The 18,502-nt window shown below is 51.7% G+C and overlaps 1 protein-coding gene across 4 annotated transcripts in view; it reads left to right on the top strand.

Moving 5' to 3' along the window:
• The first annotated feature begins 5,833 nt into the window (after positions 1–5,833).
• The window catches only part of ENDOV (endonuclease V), a 78,414-nt gene continuing 65,745 nt past the window's right edge, over positions 5,834–18,502 (top strand). For all 4 annotated transcript variants that reach the window (XM_070774385.1, XM_070774384.1, XM_019982211.2 and 1 more), the window contains exons 1-9: positions 5,834–5,934; positions 6,241–6,412; positions 11,695–11,829; positions 12,038–12,077; positions 13,265–13,377; positions 14,239–14,307; positions 14,619–14,747; positions 17,309–17,382; positions 18,147–18,205. In XM_070774385.1, the coding sequence (XP_070630486.1) occupies positions 5,879–5,934; positions 6,241–6,412; positions 11,695–11,829; positions 12,038–12,077; positions 13,265–13,377; positions 14,239–14,307; positions 14,619–14,747; positions 17,309–17,382; positions 18,147–18,205 (847 nt within the window). In that variant the 5' untranslated portion in view covers positions 5,834–5,878. The remainder of the gene's footprint in view (positions 5,935–6,240; positions 6,413–11,694; positions 11,830–12,037; positions 12,078–13,264; positions 13,378–14,238; positions 14,308–14,618; positions 14,748–17,308; positions 17,383–18,146; positions 18,206–18,502) is intronic.

Below are 18,502 nucleotides of genomic sequence, written 5' to 3'. Positions count from 1 at the left end.
TGTGTCGTATTTTCAAAATCCACTTGGTGCTTCTGACCTCTCTGGGCTAATTCCTGTTCCTGGGTAGCTCGGCACCTGTTAGCCCTGAGACAAAAGTTGTTTACAAGTCAGAGGTAAATGTCTTTCACACACATTCTGAATAAGATGATGACTCAATCAACTTGAAATTGGGCCCACAGAATGGTGAGAGCTACAAAAATAGAAAATGCTTGCCAAGGACAATGTAGGCTCTTCAGCGCCACTGGAGGGAGCTGCAGAACAATTTGTGCTCCGATTTCATTATTTTGGTTTCTCTTCATTGTGGTTGAGGAAGGGGAGCACAGGGACCTAGGATCTGGTACCATATCCACTTGTAATATAGTAACCTATGTTTATCTAATAATTCTATGCAAAGGCACTCCGCGAGGACATCCGTTTCCTAGATTGTGTGTTTAATGGATGTGGGAGTTGGGGAGTTGCTTGTTCATCATTTCAGTTTGCACTTGGAACTCCTTTGACACCTCAGAATTGGGATGGAGCTGGCCAGCCTGTGAAGACCTCCTTTGGGGGGCAGGGGAGAATTTTTTCCCCGCTGTTATGAAGGGGTTTTTTTTTGGGGGGAGGGGGGTGTGATGAAGATACGTTGTTTTGTATGTTATGCTTTCAAAGTGTTAACTGTCATTAGCTAACACTATCTTGTTGTTTGTACAGAAATATACTGGTCTAGCACAGGCAAATGTAAATTTTGTTATACTTGTCATACCTGTTTCAATAAACTTGCTAAAGAATCCTCTCTGGGAAAGAGACTTTGGGGAATGGTTCCATGTGTTTGTGGAAATGTCCTTGCAGGGATGTCCAAAACATGGAAGGTTCTGGACAGAAAACGTGAACTCTGGTTTAGAACGTTAACAGGGTAAACTTCCTCTGGACAAAATGACAGCAGAGCTGACATGGAGTTTCACACTGCTCCCTGGTTTCCAGGCTCAGGGGCCAAAGCTTCACCCTAGAAGGCTGCCCTCTCACTCCCTGCCTAATAGGATTTTCCGGGAGGATAGCAGAGCTCCAGCCAATGAGGAGGAAGAGCTGACTCTGGCAGGGAGCTGGATTGTGGTTTGGGGAAGCAGCTCCTCAGGAAAAGGAAGTAAAGACACTTGAGAGAGAAACAATAAGGTTCCAGCAGCCCACTTTCATTCAAGTGGCAAAACACTGCTTTAGGGGAAAACTGCATTTTCTCTTCTAAAAAGAAGGGGTTCCTCCAGGAGAGAACCCATGGTCTGAACCCATAGTAAGAGGAGGTGCTGGTTCACAGATGTGCCCCCTTCTGTCCCCTGTCTGTCAAGTCCACCTGCCTTCCGTTCCTCCACAGCTTCCCACTGACCCTACCTGACCTTCCCCTCCAGCCTACTCATTCTTGTTTCCAGTCATATTCATTTTTCTGGACTTCACATACTACACAATTCCTTCTGCTTTCAGCCCAAACAGAAACAGTCACTAGGATGATGGTGACTTAACCTGAAAAATCTTCACAACTAATCACTGTTTTCTTCCTATGACCTTACTATGTGTGTAAATTATTTACCTTTCACTGGTGTCAGTGGGCCTTAGGAAGCATAACTATGAACAAAGCTAGTGGAGGTGATGGAATTCCAGCTGAGCTGTTTCAAATCCTAAAAGATGATGCTAATAAAGTGCTGCACTCAATATGCCAGCAAATTTGGAAAATTCCACAGTGGCCACAGGACTGGAAAAAGTCAGTTTTCATTCCAATCCCAACAAAAGGCAATGCCAAAGAATGTTCAAACTACCATACAATTGCGCTCATTTCACATGCTAGCAAGGTAATGCTCAAAATGCTTCAAGCTAGCTTCAGCAGGACATGAACTGAGAACTTCCAGATGTATGAGCTGGATTTAGAAAAGGCGAGGAATCAGAGATCAAATTGCCAACATTCATTGGATCATAGAAAATGCAAGGGAATTCCAATAAAACATCTACTTCTGTTTCATTGACTATGTTAAAGCCTTTGACTGTGGATTAAAACAAACTGTAAAAAATTCTTAAAGAGATGGGAATAACAGTCCACCTTACCTGTCTCCTGAGAAACCTGTATGCAGGTCCCAAAGCAAAAGTTAGAACTGGACATGGAACAATGGACTGGTTCAAAATTGGGAGAGGATTATGTCAAGGCTGTAGAGTGTCACCCTGCTTAGTTAGCTTATATACAGAGTACATCATGCAAAATGTCAGGCTGGATGAATCACAAGCTGGAATCAAGATTGCCAGGAGAAATATCAGCCACCTCAGATATGCAGATGATACAGCCTTTATGGCAGAAACTGAAGAAAAACTAAAGAGCCTCTTGATGAGAGTGAAAGAGAAGAGTGAAAGAGCTAGCTTAAAACTCAATATTCAAAAGACGAATATCATGGCATCCTGGGGAAAAAGCTGAAAGAGTGACAGATTTTATCTTCTTGGGCTCCAAAGTCACCGTACAAGGTGACTGCAGCCATGAAATTGAAAAGACGCTTGCTCCTTGGAAGGAAAGCTATGACAAACCTAGACTAAACATTAAAAAGCAGAGACATTACTATGCCAACAAAGGTCCACATAGTCAAAACTATGGTTTTTCCAGTAGTCATGTATGGATGTGAGAGTTGGACCAAAAAGAAGGCTGAGTGCTGAAGAATTGATGGTTTTGAATTGTGGTGCTGGAGAAGGCTCTTGAGAGTCCCTGGGACAGTAAGGAGATCAAACCAGTCAGTCCTAAAGGAAATCAACCCTGAATATTCATTGGAAGGACTGATGCTGAAGCTCCAATACTTTTACCGCCTGATGCGGAAGAGCTGACTCACTGTAAAACACCCTGATGCTGGGAAAGGTTGACGGCAGGAGGAGAAGGGGACAACAGAGGATGAGATGGTTGGATGGCATCACCGACTCAATGGACATGCTGGAAATAGTGAAGGATAGGGAAGCCTGGAACACTGCAATCCATGGGGTCACAGAGAGTCAGACATGACTTATTTTAGCGACTAAACAAACTGAGACAGTCATGAGCTATTTCATTTCCTCCCAGGTTCAGGCAATTCCACTTCGGAAACAAACTTCTACTGACAAACAATCACTGTGGAAAAGGGCCTTGCTCAGTAGGTAAAGCTACCCATGTCCAGCCCCACACAGGGCCACTGCTACATCTTTTAATATGTTCTTGCCAAGTATAAGGTCACTGTATCAGCTGGACCTGGAAAGACACTAGATGAGGACATATTAATAGAAGAAGAAAGCCTGAGGCCTTGAGCTGAATAACCATCCATCCATGCCATGATTTGCATTTATATTGCTTTTTGCTTTTTCTAATCCCTCTAGTTATTAATTAGTCCCATGCTCAAACATTATGAATCCCATTTCCAACTGGAAAAACACCAGGAATGTGCCTTCTCCCAAGAAAGCAAATGCTGACAAGATTCACACCTCATCAGACTGAAGTGTATTCTGAGGACAGCAAGGCTGTGCTTCCTTCTGAGGAGCTGGGATTATTTCAGGAAGCCATCTGGGGCAACAGCAGAGAGAAACTGGAGAGGAAAGGGCCCAGTGGGAGCACATGGACATCACCCCTGTGACTGCATATCCTATAAAGGCCTGCCTTTAACCCTGCTCCCCTTCTTTTATACTGAGACCCACGTGGGGTGTCCCACTTTCCCCAGCATTCCCTCCTCATCACCACGCCTGTACCCTGAAGCACATCAGAACCTCCATCCAGACCACTGCTCTCTCCTCAGCACCCAAAAACTGTCTCCGTCTCCACAGGCCAGTGAATGGCTCCGGATTACTGGATCGAAAGCCCTCTGCATCCTGTCTGTAACACAAGGCTGACACAGAGTACAGCCCAGGTGGACCCCAGAGTAATTCTTGGCCCTCCCATTTGCCTGCTGTCTGGCCTCAGGCGAGCCACTTCACCTCTTTACCCCTCAATTTCCCCATCTGTAAAATACAGTGCTGTGGTGAGAAATAAGAGGGTGTGGGTAAATCACAACACAGTGCCTGGTCTGCTGTGAGTGCTCAGGAAACAGTCCTCATCCCCTCCCCCAGCTGAAAACTTACCCACATCTCCAGGCCCATCCGTGGTCAATGCCATATGAAGCCTTTCCTGAAACTCAGACTCCCGTCCTAGTCTCCTGTATTTTCCTCTTGAGATTTGTATTCAGATTACTTATCCATATACTTCTCCAAATTCCCCTAGTAGAACATAAACCACTGGTTAAATTGCTGCACCTCAGCCTATCTGGTCACCTTTCAGTACATCAAATATACCAACCTCTTTGCTGTCTCAGCCCTTTACATGTGCTGTTCTCTTTGCCTAAAATGCTCTCTTGTACTCAACCTTCAGGGCTCCTTTTACCACCAGTTTAAACAGGCTCCCATATTCTTTTCATGTCAGCACTTAACACAACTGCAGTTCTACCATCAGGAAGCTGTAACCTCAGCATCTTGTACAACACCTAGCACAACGAGAATGGAATCATTATTCTTTCAACTGACAAGCAGGGGTCAGTCAATGCCCCACAGGTTGTCCCTATTTAGCTTTTCTGCTCACCAAGATCCACCAGGTCAAATTTATGAGTCTGGACCCACTAAGGACTGTGTCCTGTCCTCAAAAAGAGTCACTGAAAGTGAGGTCAAGGTACCACGTAAATGGAAGATGCTTGGTCATACTGTTCAGGACACACTACCCCAAAATATGGCACCTTGGCATATTGATCTTAAGCCAGAGAAATTTTAGACAATGGCAGAAGCAGCAAAATCACTCCTGCTTCAACCATTTTTCGCTCCAAATCTCCCAGGTGAAAGGTCCCCTCCCAGGAAGGAGAGGGACATTCTTATCACCAGAGGCAGGGGGTTTAGGGTTGAGAAGGCTGTGTGAGGAAAGCTCGATCTGGTTTCACTATTTACTACCCACAGTCCAAACCTCTCTTGCCTTATCAGTTCAGTTCAGTTCAGTTGCTCAGTCGTGTCTGACTCTTTGCGACCCCATGAATCGCAGCATGCCAGGCCTCCCTGTCCATTACCAACTCCCGGAATTCACCCAGACTCACGTCCGTCGAGTCAGTGATGCCATCCAGCCATCTCATCCTCTGTCGTCCCCTTCTCCTCCTGCCCCCAATCCCTCCCAGCATCAGAGTCTTTACCAATGAGTCAACTCTTCGCATGAGGTGGCCAAAGTACTGGAGTTTCAGCTTTAGCATCATTTCTTCCAAAGAAATCCCAGGGCTGATCTCCTTCAGAATGGACTGGTTGGTTCTTCACAAATTCATTGTTTCTTTCTCTAATAGGTATAAAGCTTTCGTTCTGGCCACTTCTTTAGGTCTCCACTCTCTAGTGAAAGGTCCCCTCCCTGTACGTGTAGCAGAGAAAGTCGATCAGTCGTGTCCGATTCTTGGCGACCTTATGGACTATACAGTCCATGGAATTCTCCATGCCAGAATACTGGAGTGGGTAACCTTTCCCTTCTCCAGGAGATCTTCCCAACCCAGGTCTCCCGCATTGCAGGCGGATTCTTTACCACCTAAGCCACAAGGTAAGCAGGTACGCGGAGAAACTCAGTAAAATATGTACACATGCTTTTCTCCTGCAGATCTGTGTTTGTCAGTGTAACTTTCACATGCCGTCAGAAGCTCTGGAGGGGTAAGACTTGCCCTTCCCCGCGGCTGTGTCAGAAGGTCAACTCTGATGGCTGGCTGCCGCTCTTTCGGAGCAGCTAATGCCCAGCTAGGCCTCCGGCCACCAGACGGCGGTGTCCAAGAGCCTCAGCAAACGCTGCCACGGCGACGACGCAGGCATAGCGCCTGCGCGCGGCGCTCCGGAAGTGACGCTACAGGAAGGGGGAGCTCCAGGCAGCGGCATGGCCCGAAAGGCGGCTGGAAAACCGCCTGAGGAGATCTTGTTGGATTGGAAACGGTAATGAGGCAGGGGACGCGCGAAGTCCGGGGATTGGAGCGACGTGGTTCCCCGCGGACCTCCGACCTCATAACCCCTGACTTAGGGCCGCAGGGGCCTGGGCCTGCTTTTGGCTTGCGGGCGAAAGGGCTGTAGCTTCCGGGACCGCGTCTGGGTCCCAGGGGAGGGAGGGACTTCGAGACCAGGAGGGTCCCTGGTAGAGCTTCGACTCCCGGGCCTGGAGTCCGCGTGAGGGCGGCCTTAGCTGGGCCGCGGGGTGCGGGGCTTCTGGGCCGCGCGGCCCGCTGGACCTGTTTCTACTCTCAGGGAGCAAGCCTCGTTGAAGGCCCGTGTTGTGGACCGGGACACGGAGGCTTGGCAACGGGACCCCGCCTTCTCAGGCCTGCAGAGGGTCGGGGGCGTGGACGTGTCTTTTGTGAAAGACGACAGTGGCAGCGCCTGCGCCTCCCTGGTGGTGCTCAGCTACCCAGAGCTTGAGGTAACCCCTAGGGGACTCTGGCCAGGGGCCGCACCGCTGGGTCCCCGGGTGCATTCGTGAGAGAGGCGGGACACTGGACAGGGAACAGTGCCAGGGTAGAACCCCGCTTCTCCTCTTGTGGGAGTTCACTAATAAATTGGAAAGCTTTTGAAGAAAAGAGGAGGGGAGCAAAAACTGACTAGATTCTGTGACCTAAATCCAAATTAACTCATGATCTCCAAGTTTGGCAGTCATCTTTTGCTCCCCATCTCAGGAACTCACAGCAACATACCCCCAAGTTGCCCAAGACGCTAGAAATCTTTGTCTTCCCATACCCCTTAGCTGGTCACACACTAACTACATTTTTCCCACCACCTAAAATCACTGGAGTCTGTCCCCTTGTCTCTATCGCTGCTGCCCCTTCTTGGCTGTACCACTGTCACCTCTTGCGTAGGGGACAGGCGGAATCTTCCCAGGGTCCTTTCTCCATGTTGTCAACAGAGCAGTTTTCCTAAAAAGCAAATGTGAGCAGTCACCACCTAGTCCAGTTAAAACACTTAAGTGCCCATCCTGTGATCGCACAGTAAATAAAAGCAACACTCACTAACAAGGCATAAAGGCTCTTCATGATCTGACCCCTGCTTAATATAACTCACAGTAGGCTCACCTCTGGCCACCTGCCGCGTTCATCACCCACTCCCCATTCTGGAGGACTTCCGCTTCCTCAAGCACTCCACGCTGTATCTGCCTGCCTAACCTTTGCAGTGATGTTTCCTCTCCTGGAATATTTTTCATCTGGCTAACTCCTCATCTCTTAGGTCCTCCAGTAAGTCCCCCACCTCGTCCTACAAGACCAGGGGTTGCTCCCAGCATCCTCTCATTCCTCTTTATCACCTGGGATAGAATTGGCCTGTGTGTCTCCTGCACCAGAATGTAAACTCCACAATAGTAGAAACTGTACTCTCTTGCACACCAGTTATAGCCTTGGCACTTAGCTTGATGCCTGGCACATAGAAGATGCTCAAATAGATATGTGAATGAATGAACAGTGCACCCACCATTCCTTTGGAGTCAACAGCTCAGGAAGCCTTGGCTGAAGAAGAGCTTGACAAAGAAACTTCTGCTCTGCAGCTTCAGCATTTCCCCCTCCATGCTCCTCTGCCTGCTCCCAGAGCTGCCATCTTCCTGCCTCAGTGTCTTTGCACTTTACTCGAAGAGCTTTTAGTCAGAATTTAGCAGAAATATATTGATACCTGACTCAGAGTTTGATGAGGAATAATTGAGATCATGTATGGAAAGCAATTAACGGGCATGTGGTAAGCCCTCAAAAAGTAAATGCTAAGGTACTGTTAATTCTTAGGACAGCTTCTCATTTTTCAATTCAGTTGTTCCCGTCGCTCTGTACCGTTCTCTACCTGCAGAATTAATCACCTTCTTGTCCTAGGTCTCTTTGTTTTGCATATGTTCTTACAGTACTTCTCACACTGTATTAAAGTTACTGATTTAAGAGATCCTCTCAGATCTTACAGCCTATTAGCAGAGCACTCTCCCTATTGCAGTAGTCAACTCCCCTTCATTGCAGAAATCATTTTGAATAGTGTGTCCTTCTTGTTTAGTTGCCAAGTTGTATCTGCCTCTTTGCAACCCCATGGATTGTAGCCTGCCAGGTTCCATTGTCCATGGGATTTCCCAGACAAGAATACTGGAGTGGGTTGCCATTTCCTTCTCTAGGGGTTGTTCCCGACCCAACTCAAAGAAAAGAAGTTATTGGCTTATATTGTTTTTCCCACCGTCTGTAGGTTCTCGAGAGTAGGGTTATACTGTATTTTTTTCAGAACCCCAGCACTTGGATGTAGTCAGCACTTGCCATCCTATGCTATGGGTGCTTAGTCTAGGGAATGCTCTTATAAGAGTCTGGTCCAGTGACTCCCAAATGCCAATCTATGATTCTGTGCAATCAGAGTCACCTGGAAGTGTGTTTAGAAATAAGATTTCATAGGCAAATCTGTAGAGACAGAAAGTAGTATTGTGGTTGCCAAGGTCTAGCGATTGAGATGGAAGGTAACTGTTAATGAGTATAAGAATTATCTGGGAGAGATTAAAATGTTCTAACGTTAGATTATGGCAATGGTTGAATGACTCTGTAAATACCAGAAATGGTTGAATTATACTCTTCAAGTAATTTTACGGTAGCAAATTATATCTCAATAAAGTTGTTGATTCCCGGGCCCCTCTCCGTTTACTGATATTTGGGTTTTTTTGACAATCCTTCCTGTGATTCCATAGCAAACCCAGGCTGTGAGTCTCTGGTCTGCCATTCACACAGCCAGAAACTCTTTTCTTGTCGTGCCTGACAAATTGTGGCCTCACACAGAGCCCATTCCGTAACTGGAAGAGCGTGTTCTTTTCCACATAGAGCTGAAATGTACTTGTTTGTTACTTCTGCTTTCTGGTGCATAGTACAGGACAAACTTTTCCTGCCCTTCTCTGAAAACCCTCCTATTTGAAGACCATTGTGTGTTCTCCTGAGTCTCATTGGGGTGATTCCCAGCTCCTCCTCTTGCTGCTGGCCCTCTGGCCTGCCTGCAGTGAGCAGGGCTCGTTTTTATATCCAGCACCCAGAACTGAATTGAGTACGTCAAGTGCAGTTCAGCCGTTTGGTTCATCCATTGGTGAGCCTAATGCCAGCTTAGGTTGGAACTTGCAGATCTTCACAGAGATTACGGACCATCCAGATCATGCCCACATGCTAACTAGCACAGTTGATTTTTCCCTGTCCCAGATTTGTAACTTGAGAATGTGCACACATACTGAAAGTTGAAATAACACATTGAACACCCTCTAAAGATTCACCTGGTTTTGCGGTCTTCTCTTTGTGCACACTGAGATTCAGGAGTGTCTCCCAGAGCTTGTGAGAGCTCAGCAGGCTTGTCCTAGAGTGACATTTTTCTGCATACCAGTGGTGTCGTCATCACACCTTAGAATGCACATACAGAATTCCATCACCCCTTCCGTAACACATTTCCCCAGTGGTCCTTAATCTCTAAAATGTGTTCTCTGATCTGTAAGACTTCGGCATATTTTATGTTAAATAATTACTGTTGCCAGTAGATTATGATTACTGTGGGGATTTTTTTTGGGGGGAGGGGGGTCCAGTATGTTGCCTGTTTACTTTTTTTCCACTAAGATACATCTTGAGTTGGCTCTTCCACGTCAGTTTCCCCGCATTCCCAGTTGGGTCTTTCATTGTGTGGGGTCAGATCACTTTTTATTTTGGGAACGTTTCTTAGATTGTGCTTTTAAGTGTTAGTTCTGTTTATTATTTCAGCTCCACAGTTTTGTTTCTCCTTTTCAATCATACATATGCTGGGTTTCCTAACTTGCCAGGTTTTTTTATGGTTCTGTTTTTATTTCTCCCAGGTTGTGCTCTCTGTTAATTTCCCTCTGATGCACGACTGGTTGGGGGCAGCATTTCATCAGCTCAAAAGCGTTGATCGTTGCCTTCTGAGTTCTTGTAGCTTTTGTGTACTGCCTTTCTCTGTTGACTTTTAAGTTATATTTAAAGAGGAAACTCAAGGGCTGGGAGTTTGGGTGGCTCGTTGGGTTTCTTAAGTCTTGAACTGTGAAGTGTAGTCATGTTAATAAATCGTGTTCTTTTCTGAAGCAAAGATGGCCAATGTGTCTTCTGATTCTTTGATACTCTCGTTTCCAAAGGAGCTTACATTTCTGTCCTCACTGTCTTCTCCCTGAGCCCCCAGGGCTCACCTGTTTCTCCCCAGAGCAGCATCTTCCTGGTAAGGCCAGAGCTGACCCCCAGGTCTCCTTCCATCAGGCTCCCAACCAGTAGGCCCTGCCATACCCCTTGCCCTTGCCCCATCCGCTCCTGCCTTCCCAGTGTGGGGCCTAGTGCTGGCTCTGTGAGTCTGGGCTGTTTATTTCCACATGTAGGTGCACACTGATGGTTGTACTCTGTCGTCTCCTGGTTATGATGTGGGCATGGGGCCAGGGGAGGTTTATCTCCTCTTCTGTGGATCTCTGGTTTCTGGAACTTGTTCAGAGAGATTCAGACATAAGCAGCCACCATCAGCCTATGGGAACTCAGGCCACACTTGAACTTCCCCTGTGTCCCTGTGAAGAGTCATTCTGTTGCATGGGGTTCAGCACTCCAGCCTGCTGGGGTCACTGGGAATTGAACTCTCCAGTCTGTCATCCACCTGGACCCTGCCCAGTCTAAATCACTGGCAGTTTTATGAGTCTCCTGTGAATCACTGATAAAAATATTGGAAGAACAAGCCCTTCCTCAATACTATTAGAGTAATCTTCACTTGGACATGCTGTTATGACCCAGCTTAGAGGGAGAGGTGAAAATATGATTTTGAAAGCTGTCACCAAGAGATTGGGGTGTGGGGTGGCTAGTAACAATCCAGGATATCCGAGGTTTCTGGAGAGGTGTGCTTAGTGGGAAACATTCTTTACCTCAAGCAGGTCTGGCTCTAATGAAAACTCAAGGTTAAAGGACTTAGGGCTGCCATCCTGTTCTCTGAGCAGGTCCTTTACCATTCTAATCAAGTGGGAACAGGAGCCCCTCTTCCATGCTGTGATAGGACTTTGAGTTTGAAGAACAGCCTGCCAGAGCATGTGAAAACTGGATGGTCCCCAGCAGGTCTGCCTCAGACCTCTGGCCCCTACTCCTCCCAACATTAGCCAGGCCTTTTAGTGCATCTCTGGGGGTAACCCCCTTTCTCTCTCTGGGGTTATTTGCAATTGCAACCTGAGAATTTTTCCTTTTGGACTCTCCAGTCTCTCAGGATCTAGTTCTCTTCCAGACTGCCTCTCAGATCATGCCTGTCCTTTGTCTGAAATACTTGCACTCTCTTTTCATAAAGCAAGAGGTGCCCTTCTTGCTGTGTAGCCTCTATGAAGACCTGGCCTTTTCTTCCCCGAGGCTCCATCTCATAGGACACGCTGGCCTTATTCACAGGTGCTTCTTGTGCTTGGTCTTCTGTGAGCCTCCAGACGGGCTGGCAGCAGGGTGGGCAGGAGGACAGCAGCTCTGACTTACACAGGAGGCAGCCTGAGGAGGGCCTGGTACAGACCAGGTGTGGCCAGTGCCTTTGAAATGGCAGCATTTGAATCCCCACCGCCCACCTGTAGGGTGGGTCACGTGTCCCCAGATAGTGAGGAAGGGAAGGGGGGACTTGGGGGTGAGACTGGGAGACGGAGTGATGAGGATTGACAGATGAGGGCTGAGGGCGGGCAGGGGGAGGTGACCCGGTGCCTGGTGACCAGGTGTCTGGTGGCAGGTGCTGTATGAGGACTGCCGAATGGTGACCCTGACAGCCCCCTACGTTTCGGGCTTCCTGGCCTTCCGAGAGTTGCCTTTCCTGGTGGATGCAGTGCAGCAGCTTCGGCAGAGGGAACCCCGCCTCATGCCCCAGGCAAGTACCTCACTGGGCTGGAGGGAAGGCCTTCCGCAGGCCTTGCCGCATTGCAGGGAGAGGTTCCATGAACTTCCTGGAGAAGTGCTTTTGCCTCAAGAGGGATAAGACCTAAAGAACTGGGTCCCTCCTCTTGCTCTGGGATGCCCCAGCCTGATGGACGTGAGGTGCTTCAGCTGACTATGACTTTCCCCTGTGGCTCTTCCAGGTCCTTTTTGTGGATGGAAATGGGGTGCTGCACCACCGAGGTAATCCTGCTCCCAAGACGGCCCAGGAGGGTTGTAGGAGAGGGACCTGAAGGGGGCAGTCGCCTGCACCAGGCCATGGGCCCTCCGCCCCCTAGCCTGGCCCTGCAACTCCTTCTGGTTTTGCTTTCCTTGGCAAGATCCCCTAGTAAAGAGCCCCTGCTTCTCTTCACCCCTACCTCTTTCCTGCTTGTCCCCACTACGTGTGCTGGCCCAGCTCCGGTACCACCACCCAGTTTGGACACAGTGCTACCAAAAGTCATAGACCTTGAGCTCAGCTGGGACTTCCCTGGTGGCTCAGGTGGTAAAGAATCTGTCTGCAGTGCAGGAGACCTGGGTTTGATCTCTGGGTTGAGAAGATCTCCTGGAGAAGGGAATGTCAACCCACTCCAGTATTCTTGCCTGGAGAATTCCATGGACTGAGGAGCCTGGCGGGCTGCAGTCCGTGAAGTTGCAAAGAGTCAGACACAACTAGAGCGACTAACACTTTCACTTTGATCACTTTGAGCTCAGCTAGCCTGTCCCACTGGCGACCTGCCCTGTGTCCTAGGCGGACCCTGGCCTGAAACCAAGCAGGAACGGACACATGTGCCCCACCGACACGGGAGAACTTTGACCCAGGAGAAAACCAGCAAGGGGAAGGGGCTGTCATATCCTCAGATACAAAGCTGGAGGGAGAGGGAGTTGAGAAGGGGTGGCATTGTGTTTTCAGTCCCTGCCCTGGGAGCCTGTGGGCCCAGAGCCACCCTGGATGCTAGTGCAGGACCAGCAGGCCAGCCCTGGGCCTTGACCCCAGTCACTGTTATCCTGGCCTCCTGGCAGGAACCCCAAAGTGCTGGGGCAGTTTGGGCAGAGACCCAGAGGCCTCAAGGTAGCCACAAATGGAGGGGAGGATGGAATGTGCCAGAAAATGAAAGGAGAAGCAGGTGAAACATGTGAGCATGTTAATTGTAATTAGGCTCCTAATCTAGTCAGACGGAGGGAGGCATCCATCCAGCCTGCCAGCTGGGAAGTTGGGGCAGAGGGCCAGATTCAAGGTCAAGGTGGGGCTCTGAGGCCTGAACCCCTAGTCCTTGCCCACCAATAGGCCTCCGTTGATGGGAAGCTCGGTGAGGCTCTGGTGTGTCCCTCACCCCGACTCCTGACTGCTGGGCTCACTGCTCCAGCCTCATCTTCCTTTGCCCCTGCAGGTTTTGGGGTGGCCTGCCACCTTGGTGTCCTCACAGACCTGCCTTGCATCGGGGTGGCCAAGAAACTCCTGCAGGTGGATGGACTTGAGAACAATGCTCTGCACAAGGAGAAGGTGAGGGGGCCTGTGTGGCGCAGGACACAGACTGCCCTGCTGTGGGCTGGCTCCGCTGGGACACTCTCTTCCCATCCTGGGTCGCTGGGCAGAATGAGGAGACCAGAGTTGCTCGTGGGTGGTGGGTCATCTCTGGAGACCCGGAACTCCTCTCCCAGCCTCTGGGCACACGTTTGCCTCTCCTGCTCTGTCTACCCTGACCTGCGTGCTGCTGTGGCGCCCACAGGAAGCAGAGCCTGTAGGTACTAGGCATTCGGGGCCTGTGCAACGTTCCGTGCTTTTCCTCCAGCGTGGAACTGGGGCACCTACCTGCCTGGGGCATCCCCGTCCTCTGGGACCCCTTCCAGAGGGGGACAATGACATGCATGGTTCACCCACCTGGACAGCCGACTGGGAGCGGGGATCAGTTGTGTCTGTCTTTTCCTTCCAGCTCCCTATGCCTGAGTGGAGCACGTGTTTGTTGAGTTGACAGGGGCCCCTGACCCACTCAGCGAGCCAGTCCCTACCACCTGAAAAAGTTCGTCAGGTTGAATCAGAAGTGCTCAAATTTGTAGAAGGAGAGAAAGCAGCAGGAAATAAGCAGCCTCGAGCAGGTTGTGGCCCTGTGTGTATACCATCCTGGCGCTTCCCCACCCCCAGCACTAGGTGGGCTACTGTCCCTTCTCTGCTGCAGGGTTGAGGAGAGCGTCTTGTCAGGGTGGGACAGTGCCGTAGGTGGTGCCTGGAAGCAGGACCCACTCACGGGATGGGCCCTTCCATCTCCTTGCTCAGCAACTGCTCATGGTTTGAAAATGAGCAGGCTTGCCTTCGGCCCTTCACCGAGAAAGGTATTCAAGTTTGTTTTTTTCCTCTGTTTTCCAGATACAGCTCCTAAAGGCTGGAGGAGACTCATTTCCTCTGATGGGAGGCTCTGGGACCGTCCTGGGCAGAGTAAGTGGCCAGGGGCCTGTGCCCTGCTGAGAAGGACCCCTCAGCTGGGCCCTGGGTTAGCACCCGTGTAATGTGTGTACCCCAGACCTTGCCATTCTGGCTGACCCTGCATCTTTACTTCCTCCCCTCCAAAACTGTGCTGAGGGGCCCTCTGGGTCCTCACTGGCCCTATCCTGTCCCCAAGACAAGCAGCAGGAAGGTGCCCTGAAGGTGCCGCCAGTCCCCCAAGCCCCTGCCCGCCACCTGAGATGTGTCAGTCCTCTCACCCACAAAGCCTGCCCAGCGCCCTGACCTCGCCCTCTCTGTCACAGGCCCTGAGGAGCCACGACCACAGCACCAAGCCCCTCTATGTCTCTGTGGGCCACAAGATAAGCCTGGAGGCAGCTGTGCGCCTGACCCACAGCTGCTGCAAGTTTCGGATCCCGGAGCCTGTGCGCCAGGTGAGTGGGCTGCCAGGTGGGTGGGCTAGCGCACAGCACCTACTCTTCCTGTGCCCTTGGGCTTAAGAGCTTGCCACAGGCACCTGTGGGAGAGTCTGTTTGGGTCACATTGGGCCCTGGAGGGGAGGAGAGGGGCCTGGAAGGTACAGAGTTCCCAGGACTCATCCTGGAACCCTGCCCTGCCTGGTGCTGTCTTCACCCTCTCAGCCTCCTGCACCCTGGGTCACTGGGTGAATCAGCTGATGTCAGCTCAAATGCCAGCCCCTGAGGGCCCAAGCTGCTCAGCTGGCCTGGGAGGGAGCAGCCGTCCTCAGCTGGGAGGCCCCTGCAGGGCCACTGGGCACAGCTGAGGAAGACTTGTGCCAGAAATGCCAATCAGGCCACACCAGGCATGTAGCACAAACTCGGGGCCAAAGGGGATCAGAACTCTCATGGACAAGTTGGCCCAGCCAAGAAAAAGCTTGGTCTGCTGTGCAGGAGATAGAACCTCATGCAAGATACCCTTGGGCCACATTGATGTCTTGGCCTTAAGGAGGTACCCGGTGGGTACAAGTTCCTGGAAAGCCCGTGAGTCGAGGATCTGTGGGAAGCTGCCCTCAGGGAGAGGCCTGCTGGAAGAGGCGGGGAAGGGCAGTCCAGGCCCGAGGATCAGCATTTACAAAGACCATGGGGCAGGAAGAAGTTTGATGCCCAGAAACTCAGGGAAACATATGGCTGGAGCCCTGGCCTGGGGGAGTGAGTAGGTGGAAGCCGGTGCGCATTGCGGCAGGTCTTCAGGTTAACCACAGGGCTTTGGATGTGATTTGGGAGGGAACTCTGTCACATTTGCCTTCCCAGCAAGGTCTGAGGCCTGTGCTGCATCAACTGGAGGCAACCTGGCTGAGGGCCCGCCCAGTCTCTCAGCTCAGTACCAGCTGCTTGGCACACCCCGAGAGCCTGGGGTTTGGGGCCTCCTGGCTGCTGGTGTGCAGGGTGGCCTCCAGGTGGCAGCAGCAGCATGCACACGACTAAGCCCACGCCGGCAGCTCCGAGGGCTCCACAGAGCCTAGGCTCCTAGGGTGGCTTCCAGGTAGACGTGCTGGGCCCACAGCCTCAGCCTCACTCCCTCCCTCCCCACACAGGGTTTGTAAATGCATGGGTTCTCAAGCTTGTGACATGTGTCCTGGCCCCAGAAAACCTTTCCTTTCCCATTCCCACCCGCCTGTACAACCTTGTGGGCAGGGGTTGAGGCAGGAGTGGGGCTGGGAACGAGGACCGAAGATTTCTTCCCAGGCTCTCAGAACCAGGGACTCCACTGAGCTGGTGCTATGGGCAGGTCTTTGTCCCTCTACCTCTCCTTGCCCCAGAGTGGATGATCACTGTGTCCTTGCAGGTGGGGGGATACCCCATAAAGTGCCGTCAGCCCCTCAGAGGTGGCCAACACTGTGTGTGTGCTCTTGAGAAAAATCAGACATCTGCATCCAGGAGCCCACCCACTCTGTTGCTTCCAGGAAAGGGGGTGGGGTTCTGTCCAGTGGCACTGGCTATCTCTTGATCTGTCTTCTTCCTGGGCCCACTCACCTGTGTACATTTTGCCCTCCTGACTATTTCTGGAAGCTCAGAGGAGAAGCTGAGAGAGGGGTTTAGGGCCAGCTCCGTTGGTCACAGGCCCTTTGTCCCCCGGCCAGGCCAGGCTGCTTTAGGGGAAGGGAGGTGGTACTGCCTCACGTCTCCAGGGCCTTTCCCCGCTGGATACCTTGCTGCCCACCCTGCCCACTTGCCCATTCACTCTGAAGTAGAAGCAATCAGGAGGATTAGCTGTTGTGTCCTGTAGTCTTGTGGCCCAAAGCGGGGCTAAGCCCATTGGAGATGGGATCAGGGGCCTCCCTGAGGCCAGGCCCCCTAGAATGGGGTCAGGCAGTGGGAGAACCCAAGTGGAAGGTTTCTGGGGGCCCCCCTCAGGCCAGATCCCCTCTCCCCAGGATGTGTCTGGTACCGGCCTGTGGCCCACAAGCCCCCTTTGATTCTGGTGACTCTGCAGAACTTTCTAGACACTTCCCCACAGACAGAGTTAACAGCTAACACTACCCAGCGTTAAGCATTAGTCGCTTAGTCGTGTCTGACTCTTTGCGACCCTATGGACTGTAGTGTCTGTCCATGGAATTCTCTAGGCAACAATACTGGAGTGGGTTGCCATTTCCTTCTCCAACATTACCCAGAGAGCCAGATGAACCAAAAGTGGGGACAGACAAGCTGGGCTGAAGATAACCTTCAGAGAAGAGAGTTTTAGCAGGAAAAACATTGGCTCAAGCGAAACATACAGGGAAGCACAAGCTATAAGCCCACTGAAAGCTAGCTGAAGCAGGAGTGGGGCACCCAGCCAGTTCCCTTAGGCCATCAAGCACCTTGACCAGAGGGCCTGGGCATCCTGGCACCCACACATGATGGGGCTGCTGCTGCTTGTCCTAAAGGCCGGGCCCCTGTGGACTTGCCCAGGAGAGGCCACCCTTCTGGGTGGGGACTGGTCCAGAGGCCAGCTTGGGACCCCAGCTACTGCCTCTCACTCCAGCCCCCCTCCCCAGGCTGACATCCGCTCCCGAGACTACATCCGCAGGACCCAGGAAGTCCAAGGGGTCCCTGCCCCACCGTCGGGGAGGTGAGTGCTGGGCTGGCTGGGTCATGCCCACGTGGGGCCATTTCTGGTGGCTGGGCCTCTCTCAGTTGTGCTGCAGCTCAGGCCAGACATGCAGGGCCAAGCAGCAGACGCAAAGCTCCCGAGGGGACAGTAGAGAATGCTGGGCACCAGTGTGGACTCTCCAGAAACCCTCACAATCCACTGCTTACCTCCCACCCTGGCGGCCCCCTGCTTACCTTGGTCCATTTGTCTGTGAGGCCCTTGGGTTTCACAGAAAGGGCAAGGGAGTCAGATGGTCTCAGCTCACAACCTGGTTCTGCACCAGCTGTGTCATTTGCTCTCTCCAGGCCTGTTCCCTCACCTGTGTGGTACACAGTAATTCTCATCCTGCCGTGTGTGTGCAGGAGCTGCTTGCTGAATCCTGACAGCACTTCCATAAGACAGGCACTGTGCTCACTTCGCAGATGAGGAGACTGAGGCAGTGAGGTGGCAGCTGGCAGCTCCCATGTCAGGCCTGTCCTCTCCTGCTCAGAGCCCTTGGCAAGCACAGTGTTTCCTCTGTGTTCCCTTCCCCTCCTGGCCTGCGCTTGGCTAAGCTGCTTTGAGGACTGAGGGGCACTCCTGAACTCTCCCAGGGGTAGGGGTTGGCCATCAGGATCTGCCTTGCCCTCTGACCTGGGTCCTCAAGCCCCTGAGGACCCAGGTTGGCTCAGCTTCCAGAGACCATCTGGGAAGTGAGGGGGCTCTGGTGTTTGATGCTGTCATTTCTTGGATGTCATTACCAGGAGCAAGGAGGCACAAAGGCCAAAGGCGTGCCCCCAAGGAGTCTCAGAAGAGCCTGCAGGTAAGGACGGGCTCCTTGAAGCCCAGAGCTGAAGCGCCTAGGCCCAGGCACCCAGGGGCAGTAGGGCAAGGGCCGGGGGTGGCACTGAGCTAGATGCCAGGGAGACTCCTGGGCTTCCTGCTCCAACTCATCTTTGGGGACTGAGGGAATGGCCCACAGAGCAGGTAGGGCACCCATGCCCGAGGACATGGGGACGCAGCAGGTAGAGCCATTCTCAGATGAACTGGGCTGGCCACCTTCCCCTTGTGGTCATGGGGCCTGGGGGCCCAGAGCAAGCTCACTGGAACACAGCTCACA

The sequence above is a fragment of the Bos indicus genome, chromosome 19 (genome assembly GCF_029378745.1).
Source record: "Bos indicus isolate NIAB-ARS_2022 breed Sahiwal x Tharparkar chromosome 19, NIAB-ARS_B.indTharparkar_mat_pri_1.0, whole genome shotgun sequence".
In the NCBI taxonomy this organism is placed as follows: Eukaryota; Metazoa; Chordata; class Mammalia; order Artiodactyla; family Bovidae; genus Bos; species Bos indicus.
This window is presented reverse-complemented; position numbering and strand designations above follow the sequence as displayed.